Below are 20859 nucleotides of genomic sequence, written 5' to 3'. Positions count from 1 at the left end.
CCACAAAGAGTCGTAGATTGAAAATGACCAATTTATTATTGTTTTTGGTTTTGGAGGGATTACTATTAGACTCTGTGTGGAGTAAGGAAACTTGCCCAAGGTTTCGCCCTCTGCCTGGAATTGAACTCAGGTCTCTCACTTGCAAAGCGAGTGCTCTAACCACTGAGCTACAGGACTCCATATAGCAGCTTATCGTGTCGTTGAGACGTCTCAAAGGGTTTCACAAAATATATTGTAAAATGAATTGACTGTATTTTGTGGGCGAAGAACTGCAACCAATGGCACACAGCAGTGTCCCACAAACAATTATGGATTGATTATTATTATTATTTTGGCGAGATTATTACCCCCAGAAACACGATCCGCCAAAGCAACTAACAACCGGGTTCCTACCTACTGCTGGGTAAACAGAGGTGTATGGAGTAAGGAAACTTGCCTTAAGTGTCTCCATGCTCGGCAATCGAACCCAGAGGAGGAAAGAGGGAGAGCTGACCAAAGTCAGCTCCAAAAGAAGTAGGGTTTTAAGAGTTTTGAAGATAGAAAGGGAAGCAATGTTAGTGCTAATAATCCTTACATTTGGTATAGCATCTTTCACGTCAGGAGAACATTCCAAAGTGTTTCACAGGATTTACTGTATGTAAAGTGCAGTGACTACAATTCCCCAGTGAGCGGTCTGCCCTTCCAAGTCCTGCCGATGAGCCAGACTGAGCTGTGCTGTCATCAGCAGTGCACTGGAATACTGCGGAACCTCCTGGCTCAGGAACCGAGCTAAAGACCGTTACAGAACAGAAACCTCTCTAGAGAAGGTTTACATTACGCCAAGAATTGGCATTTTATTGATTTAGATACATACAATTTTCACGTAAAGCACATGGCTTCCTCTTCTCGTAGACACCTACTGGCAGCGGGATTGGACGGTGGACATGGTGGGGACAAGCAGTGGTGGTGGGGGTGGGACGAGCAGTGAGGGTGGGGGGGGAAGGGGACAGTTGGGCAGAATTGTATCAGTTGAATAGGTGCAATTCAACTGCACAGAGGTGGCTAGTGGCACAAGGGGGGGGAGCGTGTGTGGAATGAGAAGTGTGGAAAGGAAGGGGGGAGGTGGTGCATGATGATGAGACGTGGTCAAGTCACTGCTCTCCTGCCATGGCAGCGATCAGCGCCACCCCCTTGCCGCTGCCGTCCTCGGTCAGCCTGAAGGTCACCCTGCAGTTGGGGGCGATTTCTTTCACCGTACTCTCCAGGATCTGCCTGAAACTGAGGACACAAGCGGAGATTCCAGTCAATAGGCATGTGTGCCAGCACGCCTGACCCTCAACTGTCCTTTAACACTCATGCTCGCTTACACCCTCGATTGCATGCTCTCTTATACCCTTGATTACATACTCATTTACACTCTCACTTAACACTCACTTGCACACTCTCATTTACACATGCTCACTTACACACTTGATTACACGCACGCTTACATGCGCACTTTACACGCTTGCTTTACGTGCTCACACGCTTGCTGACACGCTCATTTAGCCTCCCAGTGAGGCTTTAGTGTTAGACACTCGTTCACTCCCCGTTGATGTCTGAACCTTGCCGGTAATGGTATCACCAGAGCAAGCCTGGAGGAACGCAGGTTCGGGAATGCACAATAGGTTACTGGAAAGATTCAACATCTCCCAATCCTGCCAAAGCTTTCCCACCGAGGAGCCTGGGGACATGTGTGAGTACTCACTTCGGGTGGGAGCTGTAGAGGGATCCCTCCACCCCCACGGTCACCTCCAGTTGGTTCTGGTGACTGTTCTCCCTGATCTTCTCCACCACAGCAGCCACTCCTGTCCCGCACAGCTGTGCTGCCCGGTGTACCAGCACCTCACACACCTTCTTCACAATAACACTATCATCACACGTGCTGTCTAGACCTATCTGCCGCAGAATGCCTCTTACCTGGAGCAGCTGGTCACTGCCAAACAGGAGAGCAACAAGTCAGGAACATAATAATAATAATGCTTGCATTTGACAGGGTGCCCTGCATAAGTGGGGGTCTCCTTGGAGCTGAACTGAACTGAACTGGCTCCAAGGTGATATGTTTGACAACGGAATCTCGGGATCGAGTCCACCTTCTGTTCGAGCCTCAAGTCCAGTTCCTGAGCCAGGCGGATCTGCAGTATTCCAGGGCACTGCTGATGGCAGCCCAGTGCAGCCTGGCTCATTGCATCTGCAATGCGTGGAATTCTCAGTTTGGTTTGGATACTCTTAAGTATGGTGATGGGTTTCTGTGTGTGCCAGGCATCTTATCAAGTCATTGAGAAGTCTTCAAAGCTCTTCTCAGGATATATTGCAAAGTGGATTTGACTGTGTATACTGTGGGCGAAATGCAGCAGCTAGTTTGCACACAGCAATGTCCCATGAACAGCCATGAAGTGAGTGACTGATTTTTATTTGGGGGATTGTTGGTCAGGACACTGGGAGAGAGAAACCTCTCTTCTCTTTTTGAATAGTGCCATGGGATCTTTAACGTCCGCCTGAACAGGCAGACAGGACTCTGTTTAACGTCTCATCCGAAGGACGGCACCTCTGACAATGCAACACACCCCCCAGCACCGCACTAGAGCATCAGCTTAGACTATGTGATTCCAAGTCCTGCCATGGGGCTTGAACTCACACTTTCTGACTCAGAGACGAGATCGCTACCACTGAGCCAGGCTGATTCGAAGGTTGTCAAGATGGTAGGAGGAACGAGCGACAGGGTGAGGGAGCGAAACAATAAACCAGCTCACATACGTCTCTATCTTGGATAAAAAATTGGTTTCGAATATGCCCTTTGTGTAGAGAGACTGGGAGGACCTGTCCCGGAACAGCAGCCCCTGCTTCGTCATGTTGATGAGAACTTCCCGAACAATTTCACCCAAATACATCCCACTGATCATTTTCTCAAACCTGGTAACACAAACACAGATGAAATCAGTTGCGTTCATGCGACAGCTTGCAAATGGCAAATTTTAGCCACTTAAGTGCTCCGAGACGCTGCCCCGCATGAAGGGAACGATATAAATGCAAGTTGTTGTGAAATTCCCAAGCCTTAGCTCCTGCCAACCCACGCTTAATACATCGCAAGATCACAATGATCACAAGAACACAAAATCATAGAGATCAGCAAGGTCACAAGATCGGTTTGGGTGAAGAAGGACCTTTCATCCATTTGATCTCATTTTTACAGAACATCCACCCTACCTTCCTCTCGACCAACCCTACCATTTTCCAACCCTCTCTACTGTCCTCTCCCCCGCCCGCCACCTCCCCAACCCTCCTATTATTTGGTATGCGGTGAACAGGAGTGCGTTGCTCCAAAGAAAGAGAGAGAGAGTGTGCATCCTCCATCCCAGACACAGGGAAACTGCACATTTCCAGCACTCAGCAATCCAGCTTTGTGGCGATGGGTTTCCCCGTGTGTCAGATTTTCAAATATCCTTACAATGTAAAGCACAGTCTAGCTGTTTTTTATGGTCAATGTTTCCCCCTCTCTCTTAAAAATGTTTGAATCTCTCCCCAGGACACTATTAATCATAATAATCCTTGCATTTTGCCCACAAATAGTTCACTTCACAGTATATTCTGGGAAGCAATTTGAGACATCTCAGTGCTAAAGGCATTGTATCAAACGCAAGGATTAATATTGATAGCAATATTAATACCCAAATAGGAGTTTCTAAGAAGTCATTTACTCACTTTTGCTTCCCAGGATTAATGGATTTTTTATCCACCTTGTCATCAAACTTTGTGCGAATGTCATCGATACACCCATTGTCCCCAAATGCTCCTAATTCGGTATTGATACACATTTTTCCCTTGTTTTCATCCACGATTTCTATGTTTTTCAAGTCTTCCATGTAACATGCATTAATGCCAGTCCCTATGGCACAAGACATACAGCATAGAATCAATTTATATCATGGGTGAAGCATCCTGGGCGAGTTGTTCTTAGCATATGTATGCTTTTGCTGAGCTTTGCCAATATGAACTATATATTTTGCCCACAAAATACACAGTCAATTCACTTTGCTATATATTCTGTGAAGCACTCTGAGACATCTCAATGACTTGATCAAATGTAAGGATTATTATTATCTTTGTAATAATTTTAATATTTTAAGCATTTGATTCTATTAAGTTGATTATTATGTTGTTTTAATCATGTACATTGTTTATAATGGAGGTAAATTAACATTTATACCGTGAGACCTATTTAAATGACATTTTGCTGTAACCTTAAAGCGAATGAATAAGGGTATGTTTTTCCTTTGTCTAATCTTCTCGTTCGGTCTGGTATAGATATGTAGGAAAAGTTGCAGTTTCCTCCCTGTCTTGTATTCTGTGTCTCTGGATAATAATAATAATAATAATCCTTACATTAACTGCAGTACCTTTCACATCAGGGCGACATCTCAAAGGGTTCCACAGGATGTACTGTAAAGTGTAGTGACTGTGTGTTTTTGTAGGCAAAACCATTTGCTATTCCTGATCTACATGCCATTATTCCCAACAACAACTTGGATGTATACAGCAGCCTTCATGTGGGGCGGTGTCTCAGATTGCTGAACAATGTCAAGAAAGAGAAGAGGTGACCGTAGGTAGGATAGAAGAAGATCTGAAGATGGGCAAGAGGAGAAAGTGGTATCTACACACTAAGGCCCCTTCACTCCAATGATAGTCTTACCATTTAAGGTGCATTTCCTTTTTACCACAATATCCTACCTCATTGTGTTTTACATTGAACTATATTTGCTCCGTACATTCTTCCCATTACATCATCCCTCAGGTTTTTAAATGAGTCCAACTTCATTGCTGTTCTGTATCTATCTGCCATTAATAACAACCACGGTATTGTCAACAGCTCCCAGCACGAGCAAGTGTGAGTGAGTGTGAGCTGCTCTCAGCATGAATTATAGAATCATAGAATCATACAGCACAAAAGGAGGCCATTCGGCCCATCATGCCTGGGCCAACTCTTTAAAAGAGCTGCCAACTCGTCCCACTCCCCTGTTCTTACCCCATAACCCTGCAAAATTTTTTTTCTTTTTAAGTATCTCTCCTGCCACGAGAGCGAGTGTGAACTGCTGAGAAGGAAGAGGTGAATGGGGAGGAAACAGGTCCTGAGAAAGGATGAAGCAGCATAAAAACATACCTATAATTATTCCCACTTGGCATTTCGGATAATCGTAGGCACAAGTCATCATGGTTCCTACTGAGTCGTTCACAATTGCCACGATGTCCAGGTCAAACTCCTTGGAAACAGACACAGAGGCTGATAGGGGCTCACAGCACATCACAGCTACACCTACACCACACATCTCCACAGACATTGAACCTTTCAATCGGCAGCCTTGGTTCTCAACGCTGTCTCAGAAGGTTGTTGGTTCAAGCCCTGTGTGGGGACTTTGAGCTCACAGTCTAGGCTGACACTCCGGCTGATCAACTGTGACAGCCAAGTGTAACTGACGTCCCCCCACCCGGCTGCCACACACCAGGTGCTGCCGAGGGGCCAGAAGCAGGAACCCTGGCTGCTCTTTTACTCCCTATCCCAGGGCAATTTATAACCCATACAAATTCAGCTCTGGGATTTGAAATGGGGAGCTCCTTGTCTATAAACTGCAATTTTGTCCACCACACCAGCGCTCCGGGATGCTACTTTGCATGAACGGCACTATACAAATTCAAGTTGTCGCTGTTATGGGCCAACCTTTTTTCTGCTGAGGGCTAGATGTCACATTTGAGAAACATTCGTGGACCCCATAAACAATATGTTGTCTTGATCGGCCAGTCCCGGTGGCAAGCAGAGCCTGAGGCCCCTGGTGACTGTCTCCTGATTGGCATACGTGTCGCCTGTATTTGTTCGTTGGATAATGAAGCTGGAAATGGTTCGCGTGCCAGATGTGGCCCACGGGCCACCAGATGGATCACGCTGGTCTACACCATCGGAACTGCCCTGAATTCATCTACTCTAATCCTAATGGACTTGCAATTTCCCGGTCCATTCCAATTGTGCCTATCTAATTCCATGTGGTCCCAGGGATTAAATCCTTTCAGCAGAGTTACTCACTCCATTCCTTTTTATGGCCTCTTTCAACAGAACGGAAATATCCTCGCCTTCACAACCTGTGGCTTTAATGTCTTTGGTCCAATTAATAAGAATGGCCTAAAGACAGAACATTCACAAGTTAGACCCATATAGGAATGTGTCAGACTTAACACTGGGGCAGGGCAGAGGAGAGCAGAAAGGCTGATCCCAGTGTTAGACACAGAAACAGAGGAGAGCAACGAGGTGGAGTGGTGTGGCAGGAGGTTTGTGACTATTTCAAGTTAAGGTACACAAGGAATGGGTTACGAAATGGTTCCAATTTTTGCCCAATTTGCTGGCCGATGGAATAAACAAGTGATATGTATGTCAGCCTGGCTCAGTGGTAGCGCTCTCGCCTCTGAGTCAGGAGGTTGTGAGTTCAAGTCCCACGTCAGAACTTGGAATCACATAGTCTAAGATGACGCTCCAATGCACACCCTGGGGTTGCATTGTCAGAGGTGCCATCGTTCAGATGAAGCGTTAACCCCAAAGTCCCGTCTGCCTGTTCAGATGGATGTGCAAGGTCGCCTGGCTGAGAATCCCTCAAATAAAATTGGGCACTGCTGTGTGCCAATGCGCTGCTGATTTTCGCACACAAAATACACAGTGACGACACTTTACTGTATATTCTGTGAAGCGCTTTGAGACGTTTCAACGATGTGATAAGGCTTTACACCAAATGTTAGTAGTAGTTGTATTACATGGTCCCGCAGACTTGCCTTGTTCAGTTCTACGTGGACACAAGGGAAGGGGAAGGTGAACCCGAGGGGAAGCTTGATGCCTTTCACCCCCATGTATTCCAGAAACGTAGCGATACACTCCACGATGTAATCAAAGAGCTAGCAACAGAGCAGAGCACACTCATTAACACCGCCTAGTATTATGGAGACCTGTAGCGCAATGGTTAGCATGTTCGCCACACAAGCGAGAGGACCCAGGTTTGTTTCCTGGGCTGGGTGAAACATTAGACAACTTTCCTTACTCTACACGCCTCTCTTTACCTAGCAGTAAGTAGTAACCTGGTTGTTAGTTGATTGGCAGATTGCTTTCCCTGGGTAATAATCCCTCCCCCCATCCAAAAAATGTGGTCCCTCAATTAGCTGCCACATTTTGGCCACAAAATACATAGTCAATCCACTTTACAGTAAATCCTGCGCTTTGAAGACATCTCAACAACGTGATAAGGTGTAGTATCAAATGCAAGGATTATTATTATGATTGTTGATTGTCTCTCCGAAGGCATTCCAATCACGTCTCCCTCAATGGGGCAAATGTCCACATGTGCTGGTCGCCTTTTGCTACCTCATCCATGATCATTCTTTATGCGTGGCAGGTGGCAGACAGGGAGGGCTGGAGGTGGAGGATGTTAGCAAGTGATTCCTGGTGGGGAGATATTGAAGTGGGGAGATGGAGACCACAGGCCCAACCCTGTTTGCACCTCTTGTTATGGGGGTGGGGTGGGGAGGGGTAGGGGTCAAAGGAAGGCATCAGTAACCCAAGGCGCTGATGTTAAACGTAACCGTGAACCAGGCTGCCACAACTCTGATCAGTGTCAGCTTGGCTCAGTCGCTCACACTTTCACCTCTGAGTCAAAGGGTTGTGGTTTCATGCCCACATCAGGCCTTTGAACTCATAGTCTAAGCTGAGTCCCCAGTGCGGAGCATTGTTGGAGGTGTCACTCTTTTTCTTGTTATCCTTCGGATGAGACATTAAACCGAGGTCCCATTCAGGTGGACATGAAAGATCTCAAGCTGTATAGCATCTTTCAGGAGAAGGCACTGGACAGTCAAGGATTTGCGCCCGAGCTCACGGTTGGGATCAGGAGGGGTGGAGGGCAGGGAGGGTGAGGTAGGAGGGAGGCCCGAGGCACGATCGAGGAGGAGATCTTGAGCCTGCCTTGAAGGAAGAAAGGGAGGGAGCAAGGCGAAGGGACTGTGTGATGGAGAACCAAAGGATGGGAGCAGTGAGGCTGAAGGACTGACCATCAATGGTGGAACAGGCAGGGCGGGAAAAATGGAGCAAGCCTAGAGTACGCCTCATCCCAAACTCACCTCTTCCCCTGTGCCTTGCATGACTGGCATTGGGATCATGTAGGTTTTGTTGTACACTCGGACTGATCGCTTGTTACCACTGCGGATGGTGACCAACAGGACACGCAAGCTGGTTCTTCCCAGATCCAGGGCCAGGAACTTCCCACTCTCTATAACACAAGGTTCCCTCGGTCACTATTATATTATTAATAATAACAACAATAATAGTCCTTGTATTTGATATAGAGCCTTATCAGGTCTTTGATACTTCTCAAAACACTTCACAGATTATACTATAAAGTGTAAGTGACTGTGTATTTTGTGGGTAAAATGCAGCAGCCAATGGCGCACAGCAGCGTCCCACAAACAGTTTTTTTTTTAAAAAGGGATTATTACCCCCGGAAAGTGATCCGCCAACAACCGGGTTCCTACTTATTGCTAGTTAAACAGAGGCGTGTGGAGTAAGGAAACGTGTTAGCTAAGGTTTCGCCCTGCCCGGGAACCTTGCGCGGCAAGTGCTCTAACGACAATGCTATGACACTCCACTTGCGGTGTAAGGGGAACAGATGGAATGGGGAAAGAGGGATTTGGGATGAGGACGGATGATTTTGTTGGAGTAATCAGCGGCACAAAAACGAGTCAGTCCAGTGTCTGAGCCTCAGCCTCTGGGAACCTGATTTCAGTGTTCGGTTCTTTTCTTACCCATTCCACTGGGGATTCTTTTCACGTAAGTGGGCAGCATCCTGACGGTGGCCGAGGCGTGTGTGTCTTTCTTTAATCCTCGGTCCATCTCCACCCGTAATTTCCTCATCACCTCCAACAGCTGGTCATTGGTCAGTTTGAATGCCGCCAGGAGCTGGTCGATCTGCTTCCGCTGATTGGCCAGCCTACGGGCAGGGTGCAGGGCAAAGCGATTTAATAATAATAATAGTAATCATAATCCTTACATTTGATATTGCGCCTTATCATGTCATTGAGATGTCTCAAAGCGTTTCACAGAATATACTGTAAAGTGGATTGACCGTGTATTTTGTGGGCAAAGTTACGGACAGCAGTATCCCATAAACAGTCGTGGATTGAGTCACCAAATTATTATTATTTACTTATTATTTTTGGGGAGGGATTATTAGCCCCTGGAAAGCAATCCGCCAATCAACTAACAACCGGGTTCCTTACTTACTGCTAGGTAAACAGAAACTTGTGGAGTAAGGAAACTTGCCTGAGGTTTTGTCCTGCCCAGGAATCAAACCCAGGTCCTCTCACTTGCAACTACCACAGTACAGGACTGCACAATTTGTATTAAAACAAAGTTTTGCATGATAAAAATGTGTTAAAAAAATCTTAGTTTTCAATCGGGTTTTCAAAGGTTAAAGTCAACCATTCTTTTCAATTCCTCTTTTGTTCCCTTTTTTCCCCAATCACAATGTTTATCAATCACAAAAATGGCCGACCTTTCCAGGTAACGGATGACCACTGATATGACTTCCTATCACTGACCACATGCACAGGTACTGGTGACAAGAAGTCGGCCAAGTTGTACTCCTCAAAACAATTAATAATCAACAAAAAAAAAATTTTAATCGATAAAATTTTATTTCCGGCAACTTGTAGAAAAAACAACTTAATTTTGCAGCGCCCTTCATACCAGGATTCACATCTTGGAGTGCGTAACAGCAACAACAACAATAAAATTACATTTGTATAGCGCCTTTCATGTCGGGAGGATGTCCCAAGTGGCTGGACAGTCAGAGTTTCTGACCCGAGCTGGGGGACAGGATCGGGGAGGGTGGAGAGCAGTGGGGGAAGCAGAGTGATCGAAAGCGCGGTCGAAGAGGAGGGTTTTAAGGTGGGTTTTGAAAGAGGTAAGGGAGGGGGCGAGTCAGAGGGACTGCAGGATGGAGTTCCAGAGGGTGGGGGCAGAGTGTCAGAAGGCTGGCCTTCAATCCTCTGTGTGATTGGAAACCAGAGAAGATGGGCGAGGATGGGGGTGATAGGGTCATGGAGCCTGGTGCGGGAGAGGACATGGGCTGCAGAGTTCTGGATGATCTGCAGCCTGTGGAGGGAGGAGTTGGGGAGGCCGACAAGCAATGAATTTGCATAGTCAAGCCACGATGTAATGAAAGCATCGAGAGTTTCGGCAGCCTGCGTTGTCAGACAGTGGCGGAGCCGGGCGATGTTGCGGAGGTGGGGGAAGGCAGATCAGCTCATGGCACAAATGTGAAGTAGAAAGGATAGTTGAGGTCAAACAAGATGCCAAAGATTCCAGACTGGCTTAGTAAGTTGGAGTGTACATCAATGGATGGTGATGCTATCAGCGCCTGAGGTGTGGAGGCGCTCACAGGAGCCAATCAGGAGAGCCTCGGTCTTGTTGACATTCAACTGAAGAAAATTAGCTCTCATCCAGGACTTGATGTCCGGCAGACATTCTGTCAGCACAGCAGTGGTCCTGGAGTCAAGGATGGGCGAAGAGAGATACAGTTGGGTGTCATCTACATACATGTGGAAGTTGACCCCATGTGGGCAAAGTTTGTGATCATCCAGGATGATGTCACCTCATCCTGGAGCATATAGATATTGAAGAGGAGGAGACCAAGGACAGAGCCCTGAGGAATCCCGCACAAGATGGGGTGGGGGCTAAAGGAGAAACCATTTCTGGACATGAAGTGGAGGTACGATCTGAACCAGTCAAGGACAGAACCATGAAGGTTGAGGTGAGAGGAGAGGCAGTGGATGAGGATAAAGTGGTCGACGGTGTCCTTGACCAGAGAGGTCAAGGAGGACGAGGAGGCAGAGGGAGCCCTGGTCGCAGTTGGACAGAATGTCATTTGTCACTTTGACCAGGGCTGTTTCTGTGCTGTGGGTGGCATGGAAACCCGATTGGAGGGGTTTGTGAAGGGAGTGGCAGGAGAGGAAGGAGCAAAGCTGGGAAGCAACAACTTGTTCCAGGACCTTGGAGAGGAAAGGGAGGTTGGAGATGTGGGTTGTAGTTTAAGAGTAGAGATGGGTCCAGGGAGGGTTTTTTAAGGATAGCAGTGATGATGGACGTTTTAATGGAGTGGTAACATTACCAGTGGACAGGGAGAGGTTTATGATGTTTGTGAGTAGGGGGCAAGGAGGTGGAGCTGGGAGGTAAGGAGAGGGGTAGGGATGGGGTCAAGGGAGCATGTGGTCAGTTTCATGCCGGTTATAGATAGTGGCAGTGAGAGAGGAGTGTGAGACAGATTTGAACGTGTAGAGGGAGGGATGAGTAGGGGCCGGGATGGGAGGGGGGAGATGGGGAGGGTGTAGTAGACGGCAGGGCAAAGGCAGCTGAGTGGATTCCCTCAACTTTGGATTCAAGGACGTCCAGCATTGCCTCGCAGTTGGCATTGGAGGTGAGGATGGGCGAGGCATGAAAGGGTGGGTGGAAGAGCCGGTTGGTGTTGGACAAGAGGAGCCTGGGGTTGTCCTTGGCCTCCAAGATTGTCTTGGAGTAGAACAACAATTTAGCGGAGGCGAGGGCAGAACAGTAGGATTTGATAAGGTCCAGCCAGACCTGCCGATGGACCGTTAAGTTAAGTTAACAGTGACAAGCTTTGATACTGTGCTGGGGAGACAGGGTAAGTGACCGTGGGCATGTTTGAAGAGAAAAGTCTAGTCAGGCTGTCAAGGGATATGGGGGCAAGGGCAAGTAATTGGAGTTGAGGTACAGATCAGCGATGATCTAATAGAATGTTGGAACAGGCTCGAGGGGCTGAATGACCCACTCCTGTTCCTATTTCCTTGTTCCTACCTGTAGGCCACGGCAGTCACGATGGCAGCTCCCTTCCCGCTGCCGTCCTCAGACAGAAGGAACCTCACCTCACAGCTAGGCACTAGGCGCCGCACAATCATGTGTAACCTCTTGGCGTACCTGTCACACACAACCACATCCCTGAGCTCATATCGCTCCTGCAACACCTACAGCAGCTCACAGCTTCATAATGTTTCTATATAGTAATAATAATCCTTAAATTTGACGTAGCACATTATCACATCGTTGAGACGTCTCAAAGCGCTTCATGGGATACATTGTAAAGTGAATCGACTGTATATTTTGTGGGTGAAATGCAGCAGCCAGTTAGGCACAGCAGTGTCCCACAAACAGTCAGGGAGTGAGTGACCAATTTTATTTTGGGGGATTGTTGGCCAGGACACCAGTAGAGAGAAACTCCCTTCTCTTTTCCAATAGCACCGTGGGATCTTTAACATCCACCTGAACAGGCAGAACAGGACCACAAAGGCTGGCACCTCCAACAATGCAACACGCCACCAGCACTGCATTAGGGCGTCAGCTTAGTCTCTGTAATTCCAAGTCTTGACCGTGGGGCTTGAACCCGCAACCTTCTGACTCAGAGGCGAGAACGCTACCACTGCGCCAGGTTGATACACGGGAAGGAACCGAGGCAGTGATGGTCTGGTGTGTGGTCACTTACTGAACATTTTTCTTGTAAACGTTCCCATCAACACCCACAGTGGTACGGAGCTGAGGCTGCTTGCGATTCTCCTTCAGCCGGTTGAGGATGGCGCCGAGGGTGGCCGCACACAGACTGGCGGAGCGGAGGGACACCACGCCACAGATGTGCTGTAAAGCCAGGCACTCCTCCCCTGACGCGTTCTCCATGCCCAGGTCACTCAGCATCTCCCGGGCATTGTACAGCCCCACCCTGGGTCTGAGAGTGGGGAAACAAGGATTCCTGTTACCAGTGATCCACACAACACACAAACACTGCCCCCAACATTATAACAACAACACATTGCATTTATACAGTGCCTTTAATGTCAGGAGGACATCTCAAGGTACTGGACACAAAGGGTTTATAGTCATAATAATAATAGTAATACTCCTGGCATTTGATTCGGCGCCTTATCACGTCGTTGAGACATCTCAAAGCGCTTCACAGAATATACCGTAAAGTGGATTGACTGTGTATTTTGTGGGCGATATGTGGCAGCCAATTGCGCACAGCAGTGTCCCACAAACAGTCGTGGTTTGAGGGATCAAATTATTATTATTATTGAGTGTTTTTAGGCGATCCGCCAAACAACTAAAAATTGGGTTCCTACATACTGCTTGGTAACCAGAGGCATGTGGAGTAAAGAAACCTGTCTAAGGTTTTAACCCACCCAGGAAATCAACATTATGGGAACATAGGAATAGGAGTCGGCCATTCAGCCCATTAAGCCTGTTCTGTTCTATAAGATCATGGTTGACCTGTGCTCAACTTCATTTACCCACCTTTGCCCCATATCCCTTGATACCCTGACCTAACAAACATCTATCCACCTCAGTCTTGAAAATTACAATTGTCCCAGCATCAACAGCCTTTTGAGGGAAAGAGTTCCAGATTTCCATTATCCTTTGTGCAGAAAAGTGCTTCCTGTTTTCATTCCTAAATGGCTTAGCTCTAATTTAAGATGATGCCCCCTTGTTCCAATGCTTTGGGATGTCCTCCCGACATGAAAGGCACTCTACAAATGTAATTTTGTTGTTGTTGTTGTTCTGGATTCCCACACCAGAGGAAATAGTTTCTCTGTAGCTCCCCTATCAAATCCCTATATCATTTAAAACACCTCAATAAGACTATCCCTCCACCTTCTAAACTCAAGGGAATGCAGACCAAGTTTATGCAACCTGTCCTCATAATTTAACCCTTTAAACCCTGGTATCATTATAATACAACAACTGCCCCAGAGAGCATGTATCCTCATTAAACAGGAACAACCCCCATTATGAATAGGAAAACATTGCAGAGAATGGGACATATGACATGGAATACAATATATAGTACATAGCAAAACCGCCCATCAGGAGTCATACTGTCACAACAACACACACAGTATCAGCCCTTCTTTCTCTTTTGTGAATCATTCCAACATCTAACATCTCATCCGAAGGACGCACATTTCCAGCACTGCATTGAAGCATCAGCTAAGACAAGTCCGAAATGGTCAGGATCTTACTTGTCTATGGAAATAATGTGTTTGGTCTCAATGGTTCCATTGGTGAGGAGTTCGGGGGTGGTCTGACCTTTGAAGAGTATGCCTTTCTGGACCAACTTCACTAGGATAAGTCTCACCAGCTCTCCCATGTACATCCCCGAGATCATCTTTTCAAACCTGCAGAGCAAATAATACTACTAATAATAATCCTTGCATTTGATATAGTGCCTTATCACATCTGCCCAAGACATCTCAAAGCACTTCACAGAATACTCTATAAAGTGAATTGACTATATTTTGTGGGTGAAACGTAGCAGCCAATTGCACATAGCAGTGTCCCACAAACAGTCGTGGATTCAATGATCAAATTATTATCCCCATAAAGTGATCCACCAATCAACTAACCAACTGGATTCCTACTTACTGCTAGGTAAACAGAAGCGTGTGGAGTAAGGAAACTTGCTTAAGGTTTCGCCCTGCTAGAAATCAAACTCGGGTGCTCTGGCTTGCGAGGTGAGCACATTATCCATTATGCTACAGGATGTCAGTGGAAAGCAGAGTGAGGACTTACAGCTGTTTCCCGGGATTGAGGGAGCCAGAGTCAATCTCCCGATCGAACTCAGTCCGGATGTCTTCCAAGGTGCCGTTGTCCCCAAATGCTCCCCACTCTGTGTTGATGCACATTTGCCCTTCGTCAGACTCAATCATGTCTATGTGGCTCATCTCCTCCATGTAGCAAGCATTGGTGCCGGTACCTATAGGGAGACCAGGGCCATTGAGTCACACCCCTTTACAGGGTGTCCACAAAGTGCTGTTACCCCCACGTTTTCTTTCTACAGTGCACTGACCAATAACCGAATCAACAACAACAACAAAATTACAGTTATAGAGCGTCTTTCACATCGAGAGGACGTCCCAAAGAACTGTTTAATCATAATAATAACATCTTAAACTGCTTCACAGAATAAACTGTAAAGTGAATTGGCTGTATATTTTGGGGCAAAACATGGCAGCCAATAGCACACAGCAGTAACTCACAAACAGTCAAGATTGAGTGACCACATTTTTCTTTTTTTCTTGAAGGGATTATTACCTCCAGAAAAGCGATCCACCAATCGACTAACAACTGGTGTTCTAACTACCAAGATACAGGATTCCACATGTGGAAGAATAATGATAACTGTATTTAGAAGCAATTGCATTACTTAATTGTATTCAGTACAGGTGTTTAACTATATTTAGACGTCCGGAGGATCGGTGTGAGGGAGCGCTATCAGTCTCATGGCAGATAATGATCTGTCGCCATTTTCTGTGACATCTATTGTAACGTGAATGGAGTGAGGAAGCAAAATGCATCTCTTGACAGCTTGTTTCAGCTCTTCCGTAGGCTCGTATTGCTGTTTTGTAACAGGAATTTGTGGACCCCTGGTAATTTGTGCCAAAGAAAAGGTTTTGACAACCAAAGTTACTTACTGCCCCAGCATTACCTATAATCAGGCCAATCTCACAGAACGAGTCCTCAAATCCACAACCCATCATCACCCCAACTGTGTCATTCACCAGAGCTAGCACATCCACCATATAATCCTAGATGGGTGAGAAAGAAAGAACTTGTATCTTCTATAGCGTCTTATTAAGTCAAACAGCTTGCCATTTTAACAATACAACAACATGCATTGGTGTAGCGCCCTCACACGGGGCAGCGTCTCAGAGCGCTTAACAGTGGCAGAACACAAAGCTGAGCTGGGGGGGTGGGGTGACCAGAGGGATAGAGAGAGAGAATTTCAGAGCTTCGGGGCATAGCGGCTGAAAGCATGGCCACCAATGGTGGAGCGGAGGGGACGACGGACAAGTAGGAGGTCAGAGCCACCTGATTGGAGGTAACGGGTAGTGGAGTGGGGTCGAAAGCAGGTTGGAAAGGTAGTGAAGGTATAATTCTTGCATTTGATATAGTGCCTATTGTTGTTGAGACATCCCAAAGCGCTTCACAGGATGTTCTGTAAGCACTAACACCAGGTGTGGCCTAACCAGAGATTTTGTGGGACATTGCTGTGCGCAATTGGCTGCCGCGTTCGCCCACAAATATAGTCAATTCACTTTACATTGTGTTCTGTGAAGCGCTTTGGGATGTCCTCCCGACGTGAAAAGCGCTATATCAAATGCAAGGATTATTATTATTATTATTTATTGCAAGGCAATAAACCCAATGTTAAGGGTCAAAGCAATCACTTTTAGATAGATTTTTACCTTTTGTTTTTCGATAGATTTGCGTAACATATTGACCACGTTCACACCCTGCACTCCCGTAGCCTTGAAACGTTTGGTCCAGGAGATAAGAATCCCCTGTGACAGAGACACACACGGCCACACATCAACAATCCTCCACAACATAGCAAATCATACAGTTATATATATATAGCGCCTTTCATGTTGGAGGGATGAAAGAAAGGAGGAAGAGAGGGAGAGAGAGAGAGAGAGAGAGAGGGGGGGGAGGAAGAGGGAGGAAGGGAGAGAGGGATGGAGGAAAGGAGGGAGAGAGAGAGAGGTAGGGAAGAAAGGAAGGAAGGAAGGAGGGTGGGAGGGAGGGAACAAGAGAGAGGGAGGAGAAGAGAGAGAGAGGGGAGGGAGGAGGAAGGAATGGTGGGAGAAATGTTTTAAATTTTCCAATAAATCCCCCCGACCATGTGTAAGGGTGTGTGTGTCATGCCCCCAGTTGTGTGTAACATCCCCAGTGTGTGTGTCACTCCCCCAGTGTGTACATGGGTGTATGTCACTCTCCCAGTGTGCAAGTGTGTGTGTGTCACGCCCCCCTGTGTAGCCGTCTACCCCATTCCCAATTGCCTACTCCTTCCCGGTACCCTTTAATCCTTTCTAATAGGCCTTTCCCATCTAATTCCTTTTGAGATGTTCTGGTCTGTCTCTTTGTCTCCTCACCATGAGAGCCACTCACCTCGTCCAGCCTGGTATGTCTGCAGGGGAAGGGGAAGGAGATGCCCATAGGCAGCCTCTTGTCCTTGATGCCTTGACTCCCCATGAAATCCCCCAGGCACTCTGCAACATAGTCGAAAAGCTGGAGAAGGAATACAACAACAACAAAATTCCACTTGTATAGCGCCTTTCATGTCGGGAGGACGTCCCAAGGCGCTGGACACTCAGTGGTTTGGACCCAAGCTGGGTGTCAAGATCAAGGAGGGTGGAGGCCAAGTGGGGGAAGGAGGGTGATCGAAGGCACAGTTGAAGAGGAGGGTCTTGAGACGGGTTTTGAGGGAGGCAAGGGAGGGGGCGAGGCAGAGGGACTGCGAGATGGAGTTCCAGAGGGTGGGGGCAGAGTGGCTGAAGGCAGATGGACTAGGCGGGGTCGGTGAAGCATGCTGGAGCCTGCCCTACCATTGGCAGGCAGGCCACGAATAATACTACTACTACTAATAATAATAATCCTTGCATTTGATACAGCATCTTACTATGTCATCGAGATGTCTCAAACCACTTCACAGTAAAGTGCATTGTATATTGTGCAGTCCTGTAGCTTAGTGGTTAGAGCACTCGCCAGAGGACCTGGGTTTCATTCCCGGAAGGGCGAAACGTTGGCCAAGTTTCCTTACTCCACACACCTCTGTTTACCTAGCAGTAGGTAGCAACTTAGTTGTTAGTCGATTGGCTGTTCACTTTTCTAGGGGTAATAATTCCTTGAAAACAAAAGTAAATTTTAAAAAAATTATAAATTGGGTCATTGAAGCCACGACTGTTTGTGGTTCACAGCTGTGAGCAATTGGCGCCACATTTCGCCCACAAAATATAATCAACTCACTTTACAGTAGATTCTGTGAAACGCTTTGAGACGCCTCGAAGATGTGATAAGGCGCTGTATCAAATGCAAGGATTATTATTCTAAAGTGGAATGACTGTATTTTGGTGGGCAAAACGTGTCAGCCAATTGCGCACAGCAGTGACTCACAAACAACCATGGAGTAAGTGACCAATTTTATTGAGAGGATTGTTGGCCAGGACATTGGGAGAGAGAAACTCCCTTCTCTTTTCGAATAGTGCTGTGGGATTTTTTAATGTCCCCCCTGAACAGGCGAACGGGTCCTCGGCTCAACGTCTCATTCGAAGGACGGCACCTCCGACAATGCAACACTTCCAGCACCGCATTGAAGTGTCATCTTGGACAATGTGATTCCAGGTCCTGATGTGGGGCTTGAACCTACAACTTTCTGACTCAAGAGGCGACAGGGCTACCACTGAGCCAGGCTGAATGGAGAGGGTGGGCCAGGGTCACAAAGCCGTGAAGGAGGAGAGGAGGTACCTCATTGCCTGTTCCTTGCTCCAGGGTTTCCATGATCGGGTAGACTTTACTTTGTATCTTCAGTGACCTCACTCCATCTTCAGCCACCTTCACTCTCATCACACAAATCGTGGAGTCTCCCAGTTCCAGGGCAAGTAAATCACCGCTTTCTGCATCAGCAATGTGAAATTGTCAATATAATGATCTTTGCATTTGATATAGCGCCTCATCACGTCATTGAGACGTCTCAAAGTGCTTCACAGCATATATTGTGAAGTGGATTGGCTGTGTATTTTTGTGGGTGAAACGCGGCAACCAATTGCGCACAGTAGTATCCCACAAAGTCATGGATTGAGTGATCACATATTTTTAAAAAGTGTATATTACCCCTGGATTTATCAATCGACTAACACAGAGTTCCTACTTGCTGCTAGGTAAACAGAGGCCTGTGGAGTAAGGAAACCTGCCTAAGGTTTCGTTCCTCCCAGGAATCGAATCCGGGTCCTCTCGTTTGCGAGGTGAGTGCACTAACCACTATACTGCGGGTCTCCACAACTAAGCAGCCAATGTGGGGCATGAACCCACGACCCTGAGATGGTTTGTGTGCTGGATTTGCTGGTCTCAGTGCGTTGTGTAGGAGGTTAAATTAGCCCTGGTCTTCGCAGAGCCAGGGAAAGGAAAACTCGATCACAAAATACAGAATTCACTTTACAGTATATTCTGTGAAACGCTTTGAGACGTCTCCAAGACGTGACAAGGATTATTATTATTATTATTATGACAGCACAGCCAGCCTCATCGGCAGGGCTTTGGGCAGGGAATCTTCCTGTTAACCTTGTAAGCACCATCGTGGTGATGGTGATGGTGGGGGTTGTGGGGGGTGAACACGTATGCGGGAGAGTGGGAGCGAGGGCTGTAAACTTCGTACCGGAGCCATCAGGAATGGATTGGACAAAGGTGGGCAGCATCTTGAGCACGGCGGTGGAGGAGGTTTGCTTGTCCAGGCCTTTCACCATCTCCTTACTGAACCGGTCCATAATGTCCAGCAGCTGCTCATCTGAGAGGTGAAATTCATATAGGATCCTGTCCAACTGTAATCAGAGAGCGTTACACAGGGACCCCAGCCATCAGCCCCCAACACTCAGCCCCCAGCCCACTCCCCCAGCCCACTCCCCCAGCTCCCATCCCTGAGCCCCCATCCCTCAGCCCCCTGCGCTCAGCCCCAAGCCCTCAGCCCCCTCCTCCAGCCATCAGCCCCCAGGCCCCTCCCACAGCACCCTCCCCTCAGCCCCCAGCCCTCTCAGCCATCAGCCCTCTCCCTCAGCGCCCAACTACAACCCACAGCCCCCATCCCTCAGCCCCGTCCCCATGGGGATACTTTGTAATAATACTATAATCCTTGTATTTGATGTAGCATCTTAAGCATAGGCTGCAGATCATCCAGAACTCTGCAGCCCATGTCCTCTCCCGCACCAGGCTCCTCGATCCTATCATCCCCATCCTCACCCAACTCCATTGGCTTCCCATCACACAGAGGATATAGTTCAAGATCCTGGTCCTCACGTTAAAAGCCCTCCATGGCCGTGCTCCCCACTACCTCTGCCACCTCCTAACCCCCGACCAACCTGTCCACACCCCCACCTTTCACCGTGCCTTCAGTTCCCCCCATGCCCTCCACCCTGCCCGATCCCGACCCTCAGCTCGGGTCCGAAACATTGATTGTCCAATGCCCTGGGACGTCCTCCCAATGTGAAAGGTGTTATACAAATGTAATTTTGTTGTTGTTTTCTAGTAGTTGAGACATCTTAAAGCGCTTCACAGAATATACTGTAAAGTGAATTAACTGTGTATTTTGTGGGTGAAACGCGGCAGCCAATTGCTCACAGCAGTGTTTCGAAAACAGTTGTAGAATGAATGACCACATATATTTTTGTGAGATGTAAGGTGAAGATACTCACCTTTTTGAGCTGGTTTTCTTTCACCTTCGAAAGGTAAAAGGCCAAAAGGTGGAAAGCAAACATCTCGTTAGATTTAAGGAAGTGTTCTGAGGAAGGAAGTGCAAACTCGATGAATCAATAACTCTTCACTCAAACCAGAGTACCTCAGTTTCACTGTCCACGTGGGAAACAGCCGAGCGCTGCACACAAAGAGGAGATGTGTGACAAACAGTGAGCTTCACACCTCAAACATGCCAGAGTCAAGGCCAATACCAGCTCTCATCACTTGCAATGCTTTTCTGTGAATGATTCGATCTTCCTACGCTCATTCACAGAAACACACTCTATCTCGGGGGAGTGTTAATATCTCAGAACACGTACAGCACATTCGGCTCATCGTGTCTGTGCCGATCTCGCTCCCCACTGGAGCTCTCTACTCAACAACAACAACAACAACTTGCATTTATATGGCAGCCTTCACGCTGGATGCCAATTGCACGAACAGTCACGGATTGAGTGACCAAATGTTTCTTTTAA

At 47.4% G+C, this 20859-nt stretch overlaps 1 protein-coding gene across 3 annotated transcripts; it reads right to left on the bottom strand.

The window, feature by feature from the left end:
- Nucleotides 1-961: 961 nt before the first annotated feature.
- On the bottom strand, nucleotides 962-20406 carry LOC103185836 (hexokinase HKDC1-like). Of its 3 annotated transcripts, none has more exons than XM_007904547.2 (19): nucleotides 20344-20406; nucleotides 19314-19476; nucleotides 18407-18555; nucleotides 17051-17170; nucleotides 16348-16443; nucleotides 15588-15687; nucleotides 14672-14855; nucleotides 14122-14277; nucleotides 12594-12830; nucleotides 11912-12031; nucleotides 8842-9026; nucleotides 8161-8309; nucleotides 6829-6948; nucleotides 6092-6187; nucleotides 5177-5276; nucleotides 3721-3904; nucleotides 2776-2931; nucleotides 1727-1954; nucleotides 962-1257 (listed from the first exon to the last, which is right to left on the bottom strand). In XM_007904547.2, exons 1-19 carry the CDS (start codon nucleotides 20404-20406, stop codon nucleotides 1131-1133), a joined length of 2733 nt encoding a protein of 910 aa, XP_007902738.1. In that variant the 3' UTR covers nucleotides 962-1130. The 3 variants fall into 3 exon arrangements, with proteins under 3 accessions (XP_007902738.1, XP_042192904.1, XP_042192905.1); XM_042336970.1 differs by having other exon boundaries at nucleotides 12594-12824; XM_042336971.1 differs by lacking the exon at nucleotides 16348-16443.
- Nucleotides 20407-20859: the final 453 nt, after the last annotated feature.

Source organism: Callorhinchus milii, unplaced genomic scaffold (assembly GCF_018977255.1).
Source record: "Callorhinchus milii isolate IMCB2004 unplaced genomic scaffold, IMCB_Cmil_1.0 Scaffold7, whole genome shotgun sequence".
NCBI classification, from domain to species: domain Eukaryota; kingdom Metazoa; phylum Chordata; class Chondrichthyes; order Chimaeriformes; family Callorhinchidae; genus Callorhinchus; species Callorhinchus milii.
This window is presented reverse-complemented; position numbering and strand designations above follow the sequence as displayed.